We start from the raw sequence: 20,084 nt of genomic DNA on the forward strand, positions 1-20,084 counted from the left end.
CAGGGCAGAGGAGATTCACATCACTTTCGCTGTCAGATGCTGGCAGAGCTGACAGCGAAATAACTTGCGCTCTGAATGGAGTGCCCATCACTTTAGGGACATAACCATGTCTAGGTCTGAGGATGACTTTAGAGTCATTTGGTCCGAACTCAAGACACGACGCGCTGACAGTCAGTGCGTGCAGATCCCCTACACGTTTTACTGACGACAGTGCAGTCAGAAAAACGGCTTTTAGTGATAGATATTTCAACTCCACGGAGTCTAGTGGTTCAAATGGAAAAGCTTTCAGGGCCTCGAGGACCAGTGAAAGATCCCACATGGGAACCGACGGGGGGCGCGGCGGATTCATCCTTCTAGCTCCTCTAAGGAAGCGGATGACCAACTCATGTCTTCCCAGTGACTGGCCGTGCGTCGATTCCGCGAATGCTGCTACGGCCGCCACGTAAACTTTGAGCATGGATGGGGAGCTTCCCTTATCCAACAGCTCTTGTAGGAAAGTGAGCAGATGCGCCACCCCGCATGTCCGCGGGTCCAGACCTCTGTCGGTGCACCATCCAGAGAACACCGACCCTTTAGACGCGTAGAGCCTGATCCTCTTGATCACCTGTGGCAACAGAGAGACCGGAGGGAAAGCATATAGCGGGAGGCTGGGCCAAACCTGGGCCAGCGCGTCCTCGTCCTTCGAGAAGAACATCGGGCATTGGGCGTTGTCTTTTGACGCAAACAGGTCGACTTCCGCTCGGCCGAATAGGCGCCACAGTTTCTGGACCGTTTGGGGGTGCAGGGACCATTCCCCTGGGGGAACATTGTCCCTGGACAGTCTGTCTGGGCCGTCGTTCAAATGGCCAGGCACATGCGCCGCCCTCAGCGAGCGCAGGTTCGTCTGTGACCAAATAAGGAGGCGTTCCGTCAGATTGCAGAGATTTCTGGATCTGACACCGCCCTGGCGGTTTACATAGGATACCACAGATGTGTTGTCCGAGCGGACAAGAACATGCTGGTCCTGTATAAACGGGAGGAAGCACTTCAGCGCGTTCTCGACCGCTATCATTTCCAGACAGTTTATGTGAAAACCCTTCTCCTGGTCTGACCACTGGCCAAAGGCCGGTCTGCCCTCGAACAGCGCGCCCCAACCCGAGTTGGACGCGTCTGTCGAGATGACCTTCCGATAAGAGATGCTTCCCATCATTACTCCATGCTGGTACCAATCGGCCACTAACCAGGGCTGCAGAGCTGTTATGCAGGTCTGAGTCACTCTGATTTTCTGGCCGCCAGACACCCAGGCTCGGCGAGGCGCGCGAGCGTTCAACCAGCGTTGGAGCGGGCGCATGCGCAGTAGGCCCAGCTGGAGCACCGCTGCAGCTGATGCCATACAGCCCAACATCCTTTGAAATGTTTTCAAAGGGAGAAAGCTGCCCTTCTGGAAAGATGCGGCTAGGTGGCGAACACGGCGCGCGCGCTGTGTCGATAAACGAGCCGTCATGGTCACCGAGTCCAGTTCTATTCCTAAAAAGGAAATTGACTGGCTGGGCAGTAATGAGCTCTTGGTCCAGTTGACCGTGAGACCCAAGCTTTCCAGATGACTGAGAAGCACTGTTCTGTGAGATAGTAGTTCTGTCTCTGACTGTGCCAATATCAGCCAATCGTCCAGATAGTTCATTATGCGCAGCCCCTGACTTCTCAGGGGGGCGAGCGCCGCGTCCATGCACTTTGTAAATGTACGGGGTGCTAGGGACAGGCCGAACGGCAGGACGGTGTATTGATATGCCTGACCGTCGAAGGCGAATCTCAAAAATTGTCTGTGACGGGGTACTATCTGAATCTGAAAATAGGCATCCTTCAGATCTAGAGAAATAAACCAGTCCCTCGGGCGAACGTGCGCGAGGATTTTTCTGGTCGTAAGCATTTTGAACGGTCTTTTTACAAGCACTTTGTTCAAATATCTCAGATCTAGGATAGGTCTGAAGGCTCCGTCCTTCTTGGGTACGAGAAAATATCGGCTGTAAAAGCCTGACTCGCTCAGAGAAGGCGGCACCTTTTCTATAGCCCCTTTGCACAGCAGCTTTGCTATTTCTGCGTGAAGTAGGTGTGCTACTTCCGCATTCACTATCGTCGCGGTCCGGGCTTGAAAGCGCGGAGGACGGCGAACGAATTGAAGTGCATAGCCCTGCTTTATTGTGCTCAACACCCATTCTGAAATCCCTGGGATAGTTTCCCACGCAGCTATGTGAGCCGCCAGGGGGCGAATGGCCTCCGGGTTCAGACCGCCGCCATTTGCGGGCTTGTGAAACTGAACCGGAGCAATGGGCAATGGCCGCTCGCTGACAGCCGAGACCGGCTGACTTATGTGAGATGTCCCGATCATAAGGGATGGGGAACATACTTTTGCCACACTTTGACGCGCGAGCAGCGCTCTGGGCAGGAGAGCTCTCTGTAAGCGTGAGCGCGCGCACGCGGGCACGAGACTTACAACTGTATCTGACGCCCCGATCATAGTAGATGGGGAGCGTTTTATTAACGCCCTGTGTTTCGTGATAACACTTAAACGCACAGGCGGGACCCGGGGGAAGGTTTGTGTTAGCAAGCGTGAGCAACAGAGCGGGCAGATAGTGGGCACAGACCTGTGGACACATTTCTTACATTCAACACTCGAGCGGCTTTTCTGCGCTTTATGAGAGTGTGCTCTGTGAGTGACACGGGATTTTGAGTGCTTATGTGTAGGGGTGAACACTGGGGCGTGGGCACATTCACTACACTTAAAACACTGACGGCGTGAGCCGGACCAGACATTATACTCTTTTTGAGATTTCTCTGGGTCGCCGTGAAAACGGCGTTTGTGTGCAGGCGAGAGGGTGAATAAACCGGCTCGTTGGCTGCTAGTTGAACCACTGCAGTAGCCTGTTCGAAGGGGACTGACAGGGAAATGAACTTTGACGGCGGTCCGGCCGCAGCGGGACACGCGCGTCTTTTCTCTCCCGCTGTTAGGAGGGCTTTGCGTGCTCAGACTTCAGCGTGAGCCTTTGCCGAGGCCCTCTGGGGGGCGGCGGTCTGTGACGGCTGTCTGAGCGCGATCTAGGGCGGCCGCCCTGACGTCGCTGCGAAGGCTGATGCTGAGGCTGTGCTGGACGCTGGGTGCTGGTTCGCACAGGAGGCTGGCTTTGTCTCTCGCGAGAGCGGCCTGTGGCGGAACTCGAGCGTCGCGGCAGGAAGAGGTTCATGGCCTGCGTGGTCTTTTGCACCATAGAGAAGCGGTCAACAATCCCGTTCACCGCTGGGCCGAAGAGACCAGTGGGGGAAAGCGGCGCGTTCAGAAAGGTGGCTCGCTCAGTTTCCCTCATATCCGCGAGCGTTAACCAGAGGTGCCTCTCCGTCACGGTTAACGCGGCCATGGCTCGTCCGATGGCCTGGGCTGCAGCTTTGGTGGCGCGGAGAGAAAGATCCGTCGCGCTTCTCCAATCCGTAACCGCAGCTGGGTCCCGGCCCTTCTCATCCCATTCACGGAGGAGGTCGGCTTGCAGGATCTGAAGCACAGCCATCGAGTGTAGAGCAGACGCGGCCTGGCCGGAGGCGGCATAAGCGCGGCCGACCAAGGCGGAAGTGGCTCTGCAGGCTTTAGACGGGAGGGCTGACCGTGACCGCCATCTCGCGGAGGGCGGGCAAAGGTGCGCTGCGACCGCCTCTTCCACAGGGGGAATCGCTGTGTACCCTTTCTCGGCGGCGCCGTCCACTCGGGAGAGCGACGCGGAGGCCGGTGACTGAAGTCTAGCCGAAAAAGGCGAATTCCACGACTTCGTCAGCTCCGCATGAAGTTCCGGCAGGAATGGAGCGGGCCTGGTTTCTGAAACTGCGCGGCGGCGACTTTGAAGGAAGCAGCCGTCGAGCCTGTTCGGCGCGGGTTCCTTCGGCAGCGACCACTCGAGCCCGAGACGGTCGACAGCTTGCGTCAGCAGGCGCATAAGTTCCGCGTCAGCTCCAGCGCGGGTACGGGCGGATTCCTGGATTGACGAGGAGGCGGAGTGAAGCGACCATTCCTCGCTGTCTGATGCCAGGATAGAGCAGCAGTCTTTTGTGGCGTGTCCCACGGACTCATCCTCCGAAGTGACGGCAGTGAGGCTCGCAAGCGGCAGCTGCGCGTCAGTGAGGAGAGGTGGGGAAGGCGAGAGCGAGGCTCGAGGGAGGTTCTCCGGCGAGCGCGTCGCTGTGGCCACAGGTTCCGGCTGTCTCAGGGAACGGCGCTTCTTTCTGCGCGGTCCCACAGGAGGCGGAGTGACTGCTGTGGTGTTGAACGCTTCGAGTCGAGCCCGCAGGGTCGACAGCGGAAGCTCCTCACAGAGCTCGCAGCCCCCGGACGCGAGGGCGAGCTCTGCGTGTTCCAGGCCCAGGCAGAGAGCTCAGATCAGGTGGCGGTCTCCGGCGCTGAGCGGGGCTTTACACGAGCCGCAGGAAGTGCGAGGCATCTTTAAAAAGACGCTCGCTGCTCTTTTAGAATGATTTGCAAAAAAGGATACGTCGCCGGATAGCGTAGCTCGCACGGATGGCTGAAGGTGGCGAAGACGGCCGGCTTCCTCAGCGCTGTCCTAAGCTGGCTGTTCGCTGTTCGACGGCGGCGGTGGCTTCTCTCAAATCCAGCGATGCGAAGAGCTCGCTGAAGAGTCGAAAAATCAGAGAATTCAGCCTACAGCCCCTATTTTATACGCTAAGCCACGCCTATCTGGTGGGCTGTGACGCTATAAAGGCGCGGGCGCCCTTCATTGGTCGTGACGTCACGCCGGGCGCACTGGTAGGCTGCAGCAGTTGCCCGCAGGGCAGCCAATGAGCACGCGAGATGGCCTGCTCTAGGTCTGCTAGCTGCTGCACTGCGTTGACAAGTTATACAAAATTAAGGATAATTTTTTGGCTTCAGTATCTCGAGAAGATGAATCTTTCCCGTAGCGTAAGCTAAACTTACGCAATACGAGAGAACCTCTCGTAAGAGAACACTTTAGTTTAGGGTCTAATTCTCACTATGAACTAGTTGCTTATTAGCATGCATATAGGATATTGGCTGTTAGTAAGTATAAAGCACATATTAATTCCTTATTCTGCATGACCATATTGTACATCCCTTAATCCTACCCAATACCTAAACTTAACAACCTTACTAACTTTTACTAATTGTAATTAGGAGTTTATTGAGGCAAAATGTGTAGTTAATAGTTAGTAATAGTGAGAATTGGACCCTAATCTAAAGTGTGACTTTATTTACAATAATGTGGTAATAACTATGTACTAACCCCAAACCTACCCCTAAACCCTTATATTACCCAGTACTTACACTGTAAGTACACACAAGTGCCGTACTGTAAAATAAAACTGCAACCAATTTTCCCATTGAAAAAAAAAATGCATCACCCTTACATTTCTGATCAAGATCCATATTTTTTATCTTTGTAGTTCTGACGAACTACACGTTTATATGCAAATTTGGTACTAATGTAGTTGATGACACGAAGGTTCACACTTATTAACTGCAGTGTTTATAAATTCAGGAAACTGACTCAGTCTTCTAATATAAAAATCAGCATCTTCTTTCAAATGAAGGTTGTTTCTGGCAATGACTTGAGATCTCACTTTCCATCAAATGGCCAGGGAGCACTGCAAGTTTCATTTGTAAGGCCTCTCTCTCTCTCTCTCTCTCTCTCTCTCTCTCTCTCTCTCTCTCTCTCTCTCTCTCTCTCTCTCTCTCTCTCTCTCTTTCTTCTCAGGCACACACAGACTTGTCTCTCTGCCCCCTCACCGCCCACCTTTTTTCAAGCAGTTGCTAAGGTGACGGCAAAGACTGCATTTTAATTAGATAATAAATTAAGGCAACGATTTTTTTGTTTGTGTGTGTTCTACAAATGAATGCTTTGTGAATTTAACAGGTAAACATCCGTAATAATGAACCCTAATAAATAATGAGTATTTTGCGCTTGAAAAGTGTACGATCACACCAATTCAGAATGACACGACACATGTTTATCTACACTACAGTTATGTAAAGCTACATCGATCCAATTAGTTGGCAGATACAGTAAGTGATCCACAAACTAATGAGAAAGCCATTTCCCTTAGTGCCGGATTAGTTATTGATCTGATTATCCTTCACACATACAGTTTCTTCTTCTGAAATCAAACTAGAACAGAATGGGACAAACCCTGCATCTCTTCTATCTCTTTAATATATGACTATCGACTATTATCTCACATGCAGAGGAACAGAGTATTAGCACACAACATCACAAGTGTAGCACACACTGTGTTTTAGTTTAATATGGATAGTAAAGTGCCATGGCTCAATTCTGTGTGACTTCTGGCACTCTTATCCTTTCAGAGCTCAGCTCGACTAAAAGCTTGATTCACTAGCAATGCCTTCTGATATATTTATGAGTCAGGGACAGACTGCATTGTTTACTACGGTTTGTGTGATAACGCATCCTACACAGCCCGGCCTTTATATATCTCCCAAAATCTGCTGAGATAGTTGTTGAAAAGCTTCTTTTTTCTTTTTGGATGGCAGCAATACCTAAAGGAAAGTTTAATTGCTCAGAGGTTCTCAGGAGACTTAATGGACTTAATTGTTTTATTTTTGGAAACAACTTTTGGCAAAATCTTTTTCTTTCTTTTTTTTTTACAAAAATTCTGAAGGCGAAATAAAATCGCCGTTTTTTTTTAACTCTGGCTGTGATAATTTGGTCTTGAGAGAATGTTTTCGCAAAATTATAATTATAACAATATTAATTATATAGGTGAATGTGATTTCACCAAGTGCAACATGTTCCTTGATCAACATCTTTGTTGATCCTGGAACAATATTCCAATCAACCAAACAGATTTGAGGGACAAGTTTACAGTTTATGTCAAGTTTAGGCTTACAACCAGAGTTAGGTGCTTCTACATCAGTGTTATTAACCTATCATTTGCCTCTGTCTTTAGAGGTAAGTTATGGGTAGTGTTAGGTTTAGGGGTACACTGTATAAAATTATATGATCAATAAGTTATTACAACATGTTTTTACATTGCTTTAACTCAAGTTATACAAAATTCAACTATTTTTTTAAGTCAGCTTAATGCATTTTAAGTGGAAATTCCAAGATCAACAAAATGTGTCAACCCAGGAACATGTCTGTCTTCGCGAAATAGCGATGACCATATATATTGCTCTCTAGCAAGTGATATATTAAAGGGATGAGATTTGTGATTCCACATCCCTATGTGTATGTACTGATCAAAATGCATTGGAGAAGTTTGACAAAAAAACAGGACAAGAATAACTTACCATGTTGATGTCCCTGGGAAGGGAAACAGATCGGTAGGGGTTTCTAGAGAGGGTTTCCTCTCTATAGAGAAGCGGGCTCGAGGGTCTGATTCTCAGGATGTGGTGTGAATGACATTCTGGAGGAGTCTTAACTTCTCTTCTCTCATTGCTCTCAAATGTAATGGCCGTCTCTTTCTTGATCTTAACTTCCTTTATCTCATCCTCCCTTCGCACACAGTCGATGTCCGTCTCGAGGTAGGCTTTTCCTACAGTCTCTGGTGCACCTTGTTCTTCCTGCATCCCGTCCACTGATGGGATGTCCTGAGGCTGAACTGGGCTTTGAGAATCATCCACGTCCCCTTGCTGCTGTTGGGGGTCTGGTGTCCTGGACTTACTATTACTATGAATGGAGATAGAAGAGCTAGACCTAGAGGACTCCGTCTGCCTGGAAAACACAAAGGTGTTGGTAGGACGAAGAACTCGGCTGCTCACTTCATCCAAGAACTGCGAGAACTTCAGTTTGGCTTCGATTTTTTGTTCCAGCTGATGCTGTAACACAGCCGGATGCGATACGGCCGGATCAGAGGTCACACTGACACCCCTCGTAGAGCCCCTCCCTACCTCCCCACTGGTCAATACTGCCCCCTGCTGACAGCTCCCTGCTTTGGACCTGAGTTCTCTAAGGGGGCTACAGCCTCTTGGTTGGTTACAACGCTGCTCTGCTTCATGGGATCTGTCGGTGTTGAGCTTTAGGCAGGTGGTTGCCTCCGAGCTCATACTATCCCAGCTAGAGGCCCATGGACTGCTGCTGGTGCTGGTACTCCTTCCACTGGGACTGGAGGTGAGGCTGCATGATTTCCAGCTGGTTTGTCCGGCTGCAAGATACCAACCTACACGTCCTCGAGACGAATAAAATAGCTGAGGGGAGGTGGACGAGTTAGAGGAGGTCGTGGAACTGCATGATCTTCTCCTTAACTGGAGCTGGTGGTGCATGTTGCAAGCAGGATCCATCATCCCATGAAACTCAGTAATCCTGTTGGCCTAAGCAGGAGGTAGGAAATGTCCACTGGATCTGATGCCTAGCCAATTAATGAGCACGAAACTCAGTTTTTAAAGCATTTAGCCCAAATCACTACCCACCGTCTGCATTAGTGGTTGGGAAAAACTCAATATTTAGGCCAGAGAATCATTCAGTGCCCTGGCTGCAATGTATATAGAAGTGCGAGTTTACCATCCTAATTTGATTTTACTATAAAAATGGAGACACTATCATACACTTATTAATACAGCATTCTGGTCTACGGCAAAGGAAAGTTACAAAAAAAAGTAGTTGAAATGTTCTTAGATGTGTACTCGTCATGTTGTTTTATATTTTATTTGAAAAATTATACCTTTTCCAAGAAAGGTATAATTTTAATGATTCTACATGTCAAATGGTACTTTATTACCTCAGTACTTTATCAATTAAAAAAAAAATCCTTACAGCTTGAACACATGAGAGTCTACACATTGTTTTTTAAAAAGCATTATTATTATTTTTTTATTTAGTATTTTTGACAAATATAATAAATTATTAATTCATAGAGGTAATGTCTTTTTTCAGATATTATAAAAAGTTGAAATAATCTTGTATATAAAAATACTTATTAACATATAGTCATGAGGGTCTGTATGGGTTTCTGTGATATCCTTTCCTGGATTTATTTTTTCTTTTTCTGCATGTTGGTTGTGGCACATGACTTTGATTTGAGTACAAAAGTTTTTTTTTATTTTTTATATTAACATTTTTTAACAAAACTGCTCCTACTGCTCATACCTGAATGACATTTTTGAAAGGAAAAATTTGGATGAGGTTTTGTGTTACATTCGTGTCTTGTTTGCTTGGTTTTGTGTTGTAGGACTTTAATTTTACTTTTTTTTTTTTGCTCCCCTTGTTTCAGTTGCTCCTTCCAAAATTGCATACTCTCTGAGTACTAGATTTGAATTTGAATTTACTTTGCAGCTGTTAAAAAAGAATGTTTTTTTTATAGTTAATATGAATATGAGTGGTATGAATGCATTTCTTATGTACTACATCTGACATGTTGTTACTGTCACGTGACCTACCAGCATCAGTTGCGTCACACCGCTTCATAAATCCTCACCTGTGGCCTCATGAGATAGTAAAGTGTCCATGGAATGAACACTTCAGAATCACTCCATAAGTGGTAGGTCATCCGGGTACTTTTCGTCTACTGTTTTTTGAAAATTTGTATTTGGACATACTACTCTTTTGGTGTACTGTTTTTCGCCTACTATATAGTAGGAAGCATACGGATTCGGACACATCTAGTATCTCACCCTTGTGATTTATTCCTGTTTCCTTTGTTTACATTGCTGCTTTGTTTGTTTCCATGACTATTAATCACATTCACCTGTCCATTGTTTGCCCCTTGTTATCTTGTGTATATATATATATATATATATATATATATATATATATATATTACACATACATACACCCCTGTGTTTCAGTCTTCGTTTGCATTAGTTTTTTTTTTTTTTTTTGCTTGCTTGTATATCTTGTTTAGATTTATGTTGTGTTCCTTGTTTCCACTTCCTGTGTCTGTACCCGTGCTTGGATCTACTCTGTTTATGTGTTTTCTCAAATAAATTTTACTGCCATTGGATCCTCACCCCTTCTTTTTCCCTTCTGACGATTGACACTTTTTGTATTTAAATCATGACTGATAAATCCCACTGACATTTCTGATGCAGATCAAAATTAATTTAGAAATTGAAAACATTCTCATCATAGAAAAGATACTGACCATGTACTGTATGACGTGCATTTTGAGAACTCTGTATTCAAAAAATATACCAAAGGCAGTCATGATTTAGATGTTTGTCCTTAATTAGGACATCTATTGATAGCACAACAGACTGGGTGTTTTTTCTCTCTCTCTTGTACGTCTTTCTTCCAGGTCAATGCTTTCTACTGCACATTGATCACAGATAACCAGATAACCGCAGAGAGACCCATTTTTATAGCTGAGAGTTTAACATGCTCATCAAATATAAAGTCACCTGTCACACAAAAATTAGATTGTTTTATTGTTTAGGTGTGTAAATAGAAATTAATTATTTCCAGATGTCACCATTATACATTATTGACCGTTCCTCCCTACACTGTTTGAGGGTGAAGTGATGAGTCACTGATGACTAGTTTTAATTAGGTTGCTTGTGTGGCTAATAAGTGTGCCAAAAGTTCAACCCAATGAAAGATGTGCCTCTGTGATGTTACATCTGTGAAGTACCTCATGCAAAAACACCCCAGATACAGCCTGAACAAACCACCAGCTTAGCTGTGCCTCACATGCCTTCGGTACATTTTATCTAAACCACCACGCATATTACTTTTACTGCCATGTGTCTTAACACAGACTTTAAGCTTCATGGCGATAGTGAATATTTATCTAAATGAGAGGGGAAAGGCACTAGAGGAGGTTTGGAAACGACAAGGGAGTAAGGAAAATAATGGCACTAAACCAGGGTCTATTAGTAAAGAGTAATTTTGATTTTATTGTGCAGAACTGTTACAGGAGAGAACAAAGTAAAAATCACTGCTGACTATTTCTACACCATGCATCATTACTATATTGTTTGGGAAGCTACACAACATTTTTGTAGGTCGCTCTTAAATTATATAAATTTTTCATAATTCTCAATAACACCACAAAACCGAATTACTAACTTAAAATTTCAAGTTTACATGCATCCAATTTCAACTTCTTACATTTCATGAATCTTAACTGATTGATTGTTTATTTGTCAACCTGATCTGCACAGAAAAAAAACCAAACATTTTACAAGGTGGTGATTTTTTGTTAATTCGTACAATGTGAATCGTACAAAAACAAAAGATTTTTAGAAAAAAGTAATCATGAAGGACCACCCGTAACCCCACTCCTAACTGAACTGTACCATCACTGGGGTGTAAAAAGATTGTACTGAAAAGTACAAATGAGATTGTACGAATTCATACTAATTAGCTGCCAATTCAGCAATGTGTAAACTTGTTTCAAATTGCCATTAGATTGTGTTTATTTTTCCACCCATTTTATAGTTCTCTTACGAGAGGTTCTCTCGTATTGCGTAAGTTTAGCTTACGCTACGGGAAAGATTCATCTTCTCGAGATACTGAAGCCAAAAAATTATCCTTAATTTTGTATTCCTTGTCAACGCAGTGCAGCAGCTAGCAGACCTAGAGCAGGCCATCTCGCGTGCTCATTGGCTGCCCTGCGGGCAACTGCTGCAGCCTACCAGTGAGCCCGGCGTGACGTCACGCCCAATGAAGGGCGCCCGCGCCTTCATAGCGTCACAGCCCGCCAGAATGGGCGTGGCTTAGCGTATAACACTAGGGGCTGTAGGCTGAATTCCCTGATTTTCGTCTCTTCAGCGAGCTCTTCGCATCGCTGGATCTGAGAGAAGCCACCGCCGCCGTCGAACAGCGGACAGCCAGCTTAGGAGAGCGCTGAGGAAGCCGGCCGTCTTCGCCACCTTCAGCCATCCGTGCGAGCTACGCTATCCGGCGACGTATCCTTTACCTTGCTAAAAACCTATTCTAAAAGAGCAGCGAGTGTCTTTTTTAAGACGCCTCGCACTTCCGGCTGTGAAGCGCTTCCGCTGTCGACCCTGCGGGCTCGACTCGAAGCCTTCAACACCCCCCGCCTCTCCTCACCGACGCGCAGCTGCCGCTCACGAGCCTCACTGCCGTCGCATCTGAGAATGAGGCCGAGGGACACGTACGAGCACGCGGCTAGCTCTCTTTACGTTACAAGAGAGCTACCCCGCCCTCGTGTCCCCGTTCGCGCGTCATGCAGAGCCCTCTCGAGCTCTCTGCATGACCCGGACGGGCATCATCTGTGTTACATGTAGGTCCCGTGCCCACTACTCGTGCGCGCGCCCTCGTACAAACACTGTTCCAGTTCTGCTCGACCACCGAGCACGCGGCTAGCTCTCTTTACGTTACAAGAGAGCTACCCCGCCCTCGCGTCCCCGTTCGCACGTCATGCAGAGCCCTCTCGAGCTCTCTGCATGACCCGGACGGCTTGCGCGCCGCCGTCGAAATGTCTCGCCATGTCAGTCCCCTTAGATAAGGCTACTGCAGTGGTGTATTTGGCAGCCAACGAGCCGGTAATGCAACCCGCTCGCCTGCACACATCCGCCGTTTTCGCGGCGACCCAGAGAAATCTCAAGTGAGTATAATGTCAGATTAAGAATGTAAGTTACGTGCCCACTCACGAGCGCTCACGCTTCCTAACAGACACATCGCCTCCGAAAAGACGTGCGTGTTTAAGTTTATTCCCTGTCAGTCCCCTTCAAACAGGCTACTGCAGTGGTTCAATTAGCAGCCAACGAGCCGGTCTGTTGACCCTCTCGCCTGCAAACAAACGCCGTTTTCACGGCCACCCAGAAAAATCTCAAAATGAGTAAAATGTCTGGTCCGGCTCATGCCGTCGGTGTTGTAAGTGTAATGAAAGTGCCCACGCCCCAGTGTTCACCACTACACATAAGCACTCCGAACCTCGCAGAGCACACTCTCATGAAGCGCAGAAAAGCCGCTCGAGTGTTGAATGTAAGAAATGTGTCCACAAGTCTGTGCCCACTATCTGCCCGCTCTGTTACACGATCAAGAAAGCAGGTTATGAATGTAAGTCTCGTGCCCGCCAGAGTGCGTTCACGCTTGCTAACACAAACCTCCCCCCGGGCTCCGCCCGCGCGTTTAAGCGTTATCACAAAACGCAAGGCATTAATAAAACGTTCCCCATCCATTATGATCGGGGCGTCAAATACACTTGTAAGTCTAGTGCCCGCGCTCACGCTTACAGGAAGCTTTTCCACCCGGAGCGCTGCTCGCGCGTCAAAGAGTGAAAAAAGAATGTTCCCCATCCCTTATGATTGGGACATCTCACATAAATCAGCCGGTCTCGGCTTTCAGCGAGCAGCCATTGCCCAGGACCGAGAGCGCGCGCGCCGCGCTTTCGGCTCCGGGTCAGTTTCACAAAAGAAAGCAGGTTATGGATGTAAGTCTCGTGCCCGCCAGAGTGCGTTCACGCTTGCTAACACAAACCTCCCCCCGGGCTCCGCCCGCGCGTTTTAAGTGTTGTCACAAAACGCAGGGCATTAATAAAACGCTCCCCATCCATTATGATCGGGGCGTCAAATACACTTGTAAGTCTCGTGCCCGCGCACACGCGCTCACGCTTACAGGAAGCTTTTCAGCCCGGAGCGCTGCTCACGTGTCAAAAAGTGAAAAAAAAAAAAAAAAAAGAATGTTCCCCATCCCTTATGATTGGGACATCTCATATAAATCAGACGGTCTCGGCTTTCAGCGAGCAGCCATTGCCCAGAACCGAGAGCGCGCGCGCCGCGCTTTCGGCTCCGGGTCAGTTTCACAAAAGAAAGCAGGTTATGAATGTAAGTCTCGTGCCCGCCTGAGTGCGTTCACGCTTGCTAACACTAACCTCCCCCCGGGCTGCGCCTGCGCGTTTAAGTGTTATCACAAAACGCAGGGCATTAATAAAACGCTCCCCATCCATTATGATCGGGGCATCAAATACACTTGTAAGTCTCGTGCCCGCGCACACGCGCTCACGCTTACAGGAAGCTTTCCCGCCCGGGGCGCTGCTCACGCGTCAAAAAATGACAAAAGACTGTTCCCCATCCCTTATGATTGGGACATCTCACATAAATCAGCCGGTTTCGGCTTTTCAGCGAGCAGCCATTGCCCAGAACCGAGAGCGCGCGCACCGCGCTTTCGGCTCCGGTTCAGTTTCACAAGCCCGCAAATGGCGATTTCCCCCCTAGCGGCTCACATAGCTGCGTGGGAAACTATCCCAGGGATTTCAGAATGGGTGTTGAGCACAATAAAGCAGGGCTATACACTTCAATTAATTCGCCGTCCCCCGCGCTTTCAAGCCCGGACCGCGACGATTGTGAATGCGTAAGTAGCACACCTACTTCACGCAGAAATAGCAAAGCTGCTGTGCAAAGGGGCTATAGAAAAGGTACCGCCTTCTCTGAGCGAGTCAGGCTTTTACAGCCGATATTTTCTCGTACCCAAGAAGGACGGAGCCTTCAGACCTATCCTAGATCTGAGATATTTGAACTAAGTGCTTGCGAAAAGACCGTTCAAAATGCTTACGACCAGGAAAATCCTCACGCACGTTCGCCCGAGGGACTGGTTTATTTCTCTAGATCTGAAGGATGCCTATTTTCAGATTCAGATAGTACCCCGTCACAGGCAATTTTTGAGATTCGCCTTCGACGGTCAGGTATATCATTACACCGTCCTGCCGTTCGGCCTGTCCCTGGCACCCTGTACATTTACGAAGTGCATGGACGCGGCGCTCGCCCCCCTGAGAAGTCAGGGGCTGCGAATAATGAACTATCTGGACGATTGGCTGATATTGGCACAGTCAGAGACAGAACTGCTATCTCACAGAACAGTGCTTCTCAGTCATCTGGAAAGCTTGGGTCTCACGATCAACTGGACCAAGAGCTCATTACTGCCCAGCCAGTCAATTTCCTTTTAGGAATAGCACTGGACTCGGTGACCATGACGGCTCGTTTATCGACACAGCGCGCGCGCCGTGTTCGCCACCTAGCCGCATCTTTCCAGAAGGGCAGCTTTCTCCCTTTGAAAACATTTCAAAGGATGTTGGGCTGTATGGCATCAGCTGCAGCGGTGCTCCAGCTGGGCCTACTGCGCATGCGCCCGCTCCAACGCTGGTTGAATGCTCGCGTGTCCCGCCGGGTGTCTGGCGGCCAGAAAATCAGAGTGACTCAGGCCTGCATAGCAGCTCTGCAGCCCTGGTTAGTGGCCGACTGGTACCAGCAGGGAGTAATGATGGGAACCATCTCTTATCGTAAAGTCATCTCGTCAGACGCGTCCAACTCGGGTTGGGGCGCACTGTTCGAGGGCAGACCGGCCTTTGGCCAGTGGTCAGACCAGGAGAAGGGTTTTCACATAAACTGTCTGGAAATGATAGCGGTCGAGAACGCGCTGAAGTGCTTCCTCCCGTTCATACAGGACCAGCATGTTCTTGTCCGCTCGGACAACATGTCTGTGGTATCCTATGTAAACCGTCAGGGCGGTGTCAGATCCAGAAATCTCTGCAATCTGACGGAACGCCTCCTTATTTGGTCTCCGATGCACCTGCGCTCGCTGAGGGCGGCGCATGTGCCTGGCCATTTGAACGACGGCCCAGACAAACTGTCCAGGGACAACGTTCCCCCAGGGGAATGATCCCTGCACCCCAAACGGTCCAGAAACTGTGGCGCCTATTCGGCAGAGCGGAAGTCGACCTATTTGTGTCAAAAGACAACGCTCAATGCCCGACGGTCTGTTCGAAGGATGAGGATGCGCTGGCCCAGGTTTGGCCCAGCCTCCCGCTATATGCTTTCCCTCCGGTCTATCTGTTGCCACAGGTGATCAAGAGAATCAGGGAAACGCGCCACTCGGTGCTCCTCATAGCCCCGCGTTGGGAGAATCAGATTTGGTTCCCGGAACTAGCAGGGCTGTCACATACAGCTCCGTGGCCGAATCCGGTGAGGGCAGATCTCCTCTCTCAGGCTCGCGGCACGATCTGGCATCCCAATCCAGAGCGCTGGTCTCTGCATTTATGGTTGATCAACGGGTACTCGTTGCCCTGCCAGAAGGAGTGATGAACACGATCACGCAGTCTAGAGCCCCTTCCACGAGAAGGCTCTACGCGTCTAAATGGTCGGTGTTCTCTGGATGGTGCACCGACAGAGATCTGGAACCGCGGACATGCGGGGTGGCGCATCTGCTCACCTTCCTACAAGAGCTGTTGGATAAGGGACGTTCGCAGAATCGACGCACGGCCAGTCATTGGTAAGACACGAGTTGGCCATCCGCTTCCTTAGAGGAGCTAGAAGGATGAATCCGCCGCGCCCCCCGTCGGTTCCCATGTGGGATCTTTCATTGGTCCTCGAGGCCCTGAAAGCTTTTCCATTTGAACCACTAGACACCGTGGGGTTGAAATATCTATCACTGAAAACCGTCTTTCTGACTGCACTGTCGTCAGTAAAACGTGTAGGGGACCTGCATGTGCTGTCTGTCAGCGCGTCGTGTCTTGAGTTCGGACCGAATGACTCTAAAGTCATCCTCAGACCTAGACATGGCTATGTCCCTAAAGTGATGGGCACTCCATTCAGAGCGCAAGTTATTTCGTTTTCAGCTCTCCCAGCATCTGACAGCGAAGGTGATGTGAATCTCCTCTGCCCTGTCAGAGCGCTGAGGTTTTACATTACGCGCTCCGCCTCCTTCAGGCGTTCGGAACAGCTTTTTGTTTCGTTGGTGGGCGCACCAAGGGTCTCGCCTCCTCGAAACAGAGCCTGTCCAGATGGATAGTAGACGCTATAGCGGCCGCTTACGCGTCAAAAGGTCTGCAATGCCCTCTGGGCATCAGGGCTCATTCCACGAGAGGCGTGGCCTCTTCGTGGGCATGGTCCAGTGGAATTTCTATCCATGACATATGTGTAGCGGCGGGCTGGAGCTCCCCGTCTACCTTTGTCAGGTTTTATAACCTAGAAGTTTCTGCCTTGCAGGCTAAACTGTTGTCAGTCTGAAGGAGAGGTATATTCTGCCCAGATCTCCTGCTCAGATCACTCTCACATGACTCAGCTCTCCTGGTTGAGCTGCACTAAGTAGGGTATGTGCCATGTGCCTATACAGACCGGCGCGCTGCTCTGTATTCCCTATGTGTGCTTATGTACAAGTGATGGCCCGCGTGGCTGGCCACCTTATTTTTTCCACTTATGGGGTTCCCCTGAAAGCTCGGGGTCTCATGTGGATGCTTGGCGCGCACGGCGTTGACAAAGTGTTCCCGTAGCGTAAGCTAAACTTACGCAATACGAGAGAACCTCTCGTAAGAGAACGATACTCGGTTACTAACGTAACCTCGGTTCTCTCTAGAGAGGGAACGAGTATTGCGTAACCGGCCGTGCTCGCGCCACGAGCGACTTCGCTTCAGTCGACGAAAACCAGGGAATTCAGCCTACATCCCCTAGTGTTATACGCTAAGCCACGCCCATTCTGGCGGGCTGTGACGCTATGAAGGCGCGGGCGCCCTTCATTGGGCGTGACGTCACGCCGGGCTCACTGGTAGGCTGCAGCAGTTGCCCGCAGGGCAGCCAATGAGCACGCGAGATGGCCTGCTCTAGGTCTGCTAGCTGCTGCACTGCGTTGACAAGGAATACAAAATTAAGGATAATTTTTTGGCTTCAGTATCTCGAGAAGATGAATCTTTCCCGTAGCGTAAGCTAAACTTATACTCGTTCCCTCTCTAGAGAGAACCGAGGTTACGTTAGTAACCGAGTATCGTTTGTTCCAGCACCTTTTCCCCTTATGGGCTTCAAAGAAATATATTCTCATTGGTTTTAATGCATGTATCAAAGAGACTTACATTGCATTCAAGGTGCACATGTTCATTTTTTATCAGTTCTTGCATTCCATGGGAATTGAACCCATGACCTTGTTAGCTCCATGCTCTACAGTTTTGAGTTGAGAAGGTTTTGGGAATGTGCACAATTTTTATGGTGAATGCAGCCAGTCAATGTTGTCACACTCTAAAAAATAAAACATTGGGTCAACGAAAAATATATGTTAACGTTTTCCACTAGAATTTTTAGGTTAAGACTGCTGGCAGAATTACATTAATTCAAAGCGATGTTTTAGGCCACAATAAAACGCATTTCTAAGTAACACGAATGCAAGTATTTAAGTTGATCCAACATAATGTTTTAAGTAAGGTGAAGAAGCTTTTAGGCCACAATAAAACACATTTCTAAGTAACATGAACTAAATAATTTTCAACATGAATGCAAGTATTTAGGTTGATCCAACATAATATTTTAAGTAAGGTGAAGAAGCTTTTAGGCCACATTAAAACACATTTCTAAGTAACATGAACTTAATAATTTTCAACATGAATGCAAGTGATATTTTAGTGCAAACAAAACAATTATTCATCATGAATTCACAATCTGTATGTTAAACACAAATGAAATTACTGACTTTTATAAGGAATTATTTATATTTTAAACAGCTTTCCAATCACTCTTTTTAACACCATTTTTAAATTGTAATATATTTCTCTTTTAAACATACATGTAACATTCATCTTTTAATATATTTCCCTTTCAAAACATTTAAATGAACTGTATTACAATAACTGTCCTTTCTACAACGTAAAGCATCAATTTGCGTAGAAATTAACCAGAGTAATTATCCCTTCAAATCAAACATTCAATTGAAATGTATGGTGGTCACTACACTGTCATTGGTCAGGCGTGCACACGCTGTTAACGATACCATTGGCTGTAGAGTGTGACAATCTGTCAATAAAAATCAGCCAACACTTTTTTGTTCTCCGATACATTGATCTCATAAATTGCCTCTGTGAAGTTTGAATGACGGAAATCCGTGGTAGCGACGGAGAACTTGAATCCATGTTTTGAACTAATTATTTATCACATTAACTGTCTTAACATGAATATTAACTTATTAACCCTTATAAATTAAATATGGTTCTTCAAAATAAATTCTCAACAGACAATGAGAGCAGGCTGTCAGAGTGTTTCTGTTGAAAACAAGCACTGAGACCCGGGATATACGCTGGTCACTTTTATTTAATTTTGTGTAACGTTACATTTTATTCATAAACATTAAAAACACACTCTTTTGTGTTAAAATACGAGCAAAAGGTGTGGTGTCGTAGACATGCAAATAATATCTCATGTCGACGTCGTTATGATTTGTGAATTCGTGTAACGGGTTACTCCGGTCCGAAATCAGTTTTTTTTCCCCCTGACTTTTAATTTTAAGTTCGGAATAGCTCCAAAAGTCGGTCACTTAGAAGTCTGAACCTAGACTGTTAGATTTGTGATTTTTTTCACAGCAAAGCTCTTGTCTGTAAACCGGTCGCTAAGTCTTCATGTTTAACAATGTATAATAACAATTTATAATAAACACACACACCGTTGGATTACAAAAACACTAGATTGAGCTTGATTTGTGAAAACTTTCACATGTCAGTTTGGGTCAGTTAACCCTTCCCTGAGTGTTTAACTTAAAGGACAAGTTCGGTATTTTACACTCAAAGGGTTAGTTCACCCAAAAATGTAAATTCTGTCAGTAATTACTCACCCTCATGTTGTTCCAACCCCGTAAGACTTTCGTTCATCTTTGGAACACAAATAAAGATATTTTTGATTAAATCTGAGAGCTGGATCACTCCTCCATAGGCTTCTTAAGCCTGGTTCACACGGCAGGATAATTAAGTCGATTTTAGCCCCGATTCACCCCTTCCGACAATCTTAAGGATGCTCCGATTATCGTAAAATAATCTGATCAGATATTCCTGCCGTGTGTGGTGTGTTAAGACTGCTCTCGTCTGCTCATCTCAAATCGGGGATATCCAACATGTTGGATTTTTTTGGCCGATTTCTCCTCGTGTGTGGTGTCCCCCGGGGACAAACGAGCACGCAGCCTGTGGACTGTGGCGTGTAGCCAATCAGAAAGCGAGGTGACGAGGCACCGAGGAAACACCGGGAAACAAAATCAAAATAGTCCATGCTCGCGCTGTCTCCACTTCTTTGACCATCGCCTTTTCTTTTGATAACGCTTTTTGTTTCGGTTAAAAACAAACTACACTGATCGTTTACTCTGAAGTCACGTTTGATCTCGAGGGATTTTGCGAGATTTTCCGTCTGACCTGGGAATGCTCGTGAGTCAAATCGG

At 47.4% G+C, this 20,084-nt stretch overlaps 1 protein-coding gene across 1 annotated transcript in view; it reads right to left on the reverse strand.

Annotated features, from left to right (window-relative positions):
* Positions 1 to 7,762, reverse strand: part of LOC143729668 (brain-enriched guanylate kinase-associated protein) — a 36,114-nt gene extending 28,352 nt beyond the window's left edge. Inside the window, exon 1 of the mRNA XM_077221010.1 lies at positions 7,298 to 7,762. Within this exon, the coding sequence (XP_077077125.1) occupies positions 7,298 to 7,576 (279 nt within the window). The 5' untranslated portion in view covers positions 7,577 to 7,762. The remainder of the gene's footprint in view (positions 1 to 7,297) is intronic.
* Positions 7,763 to 20,084: the final 12,322 nt, after the last annotated feature.

Source organism: Siphateles boraxobius, unplaced genomic scaffold, assembly GCF_051911475.1.
Source record: "Siphateles boraxobius isolate OS27281-9 unplaced genomic scaffold, OSU_SipBor_1 8, whole genome shotgun sequence".
Lineage (NCBI taxonomy): Eukaryota > Metazoa > Chordata > Actinopteri > Cypriniformes > Leuciscidae > Siphateles > Siphateles boraxobius.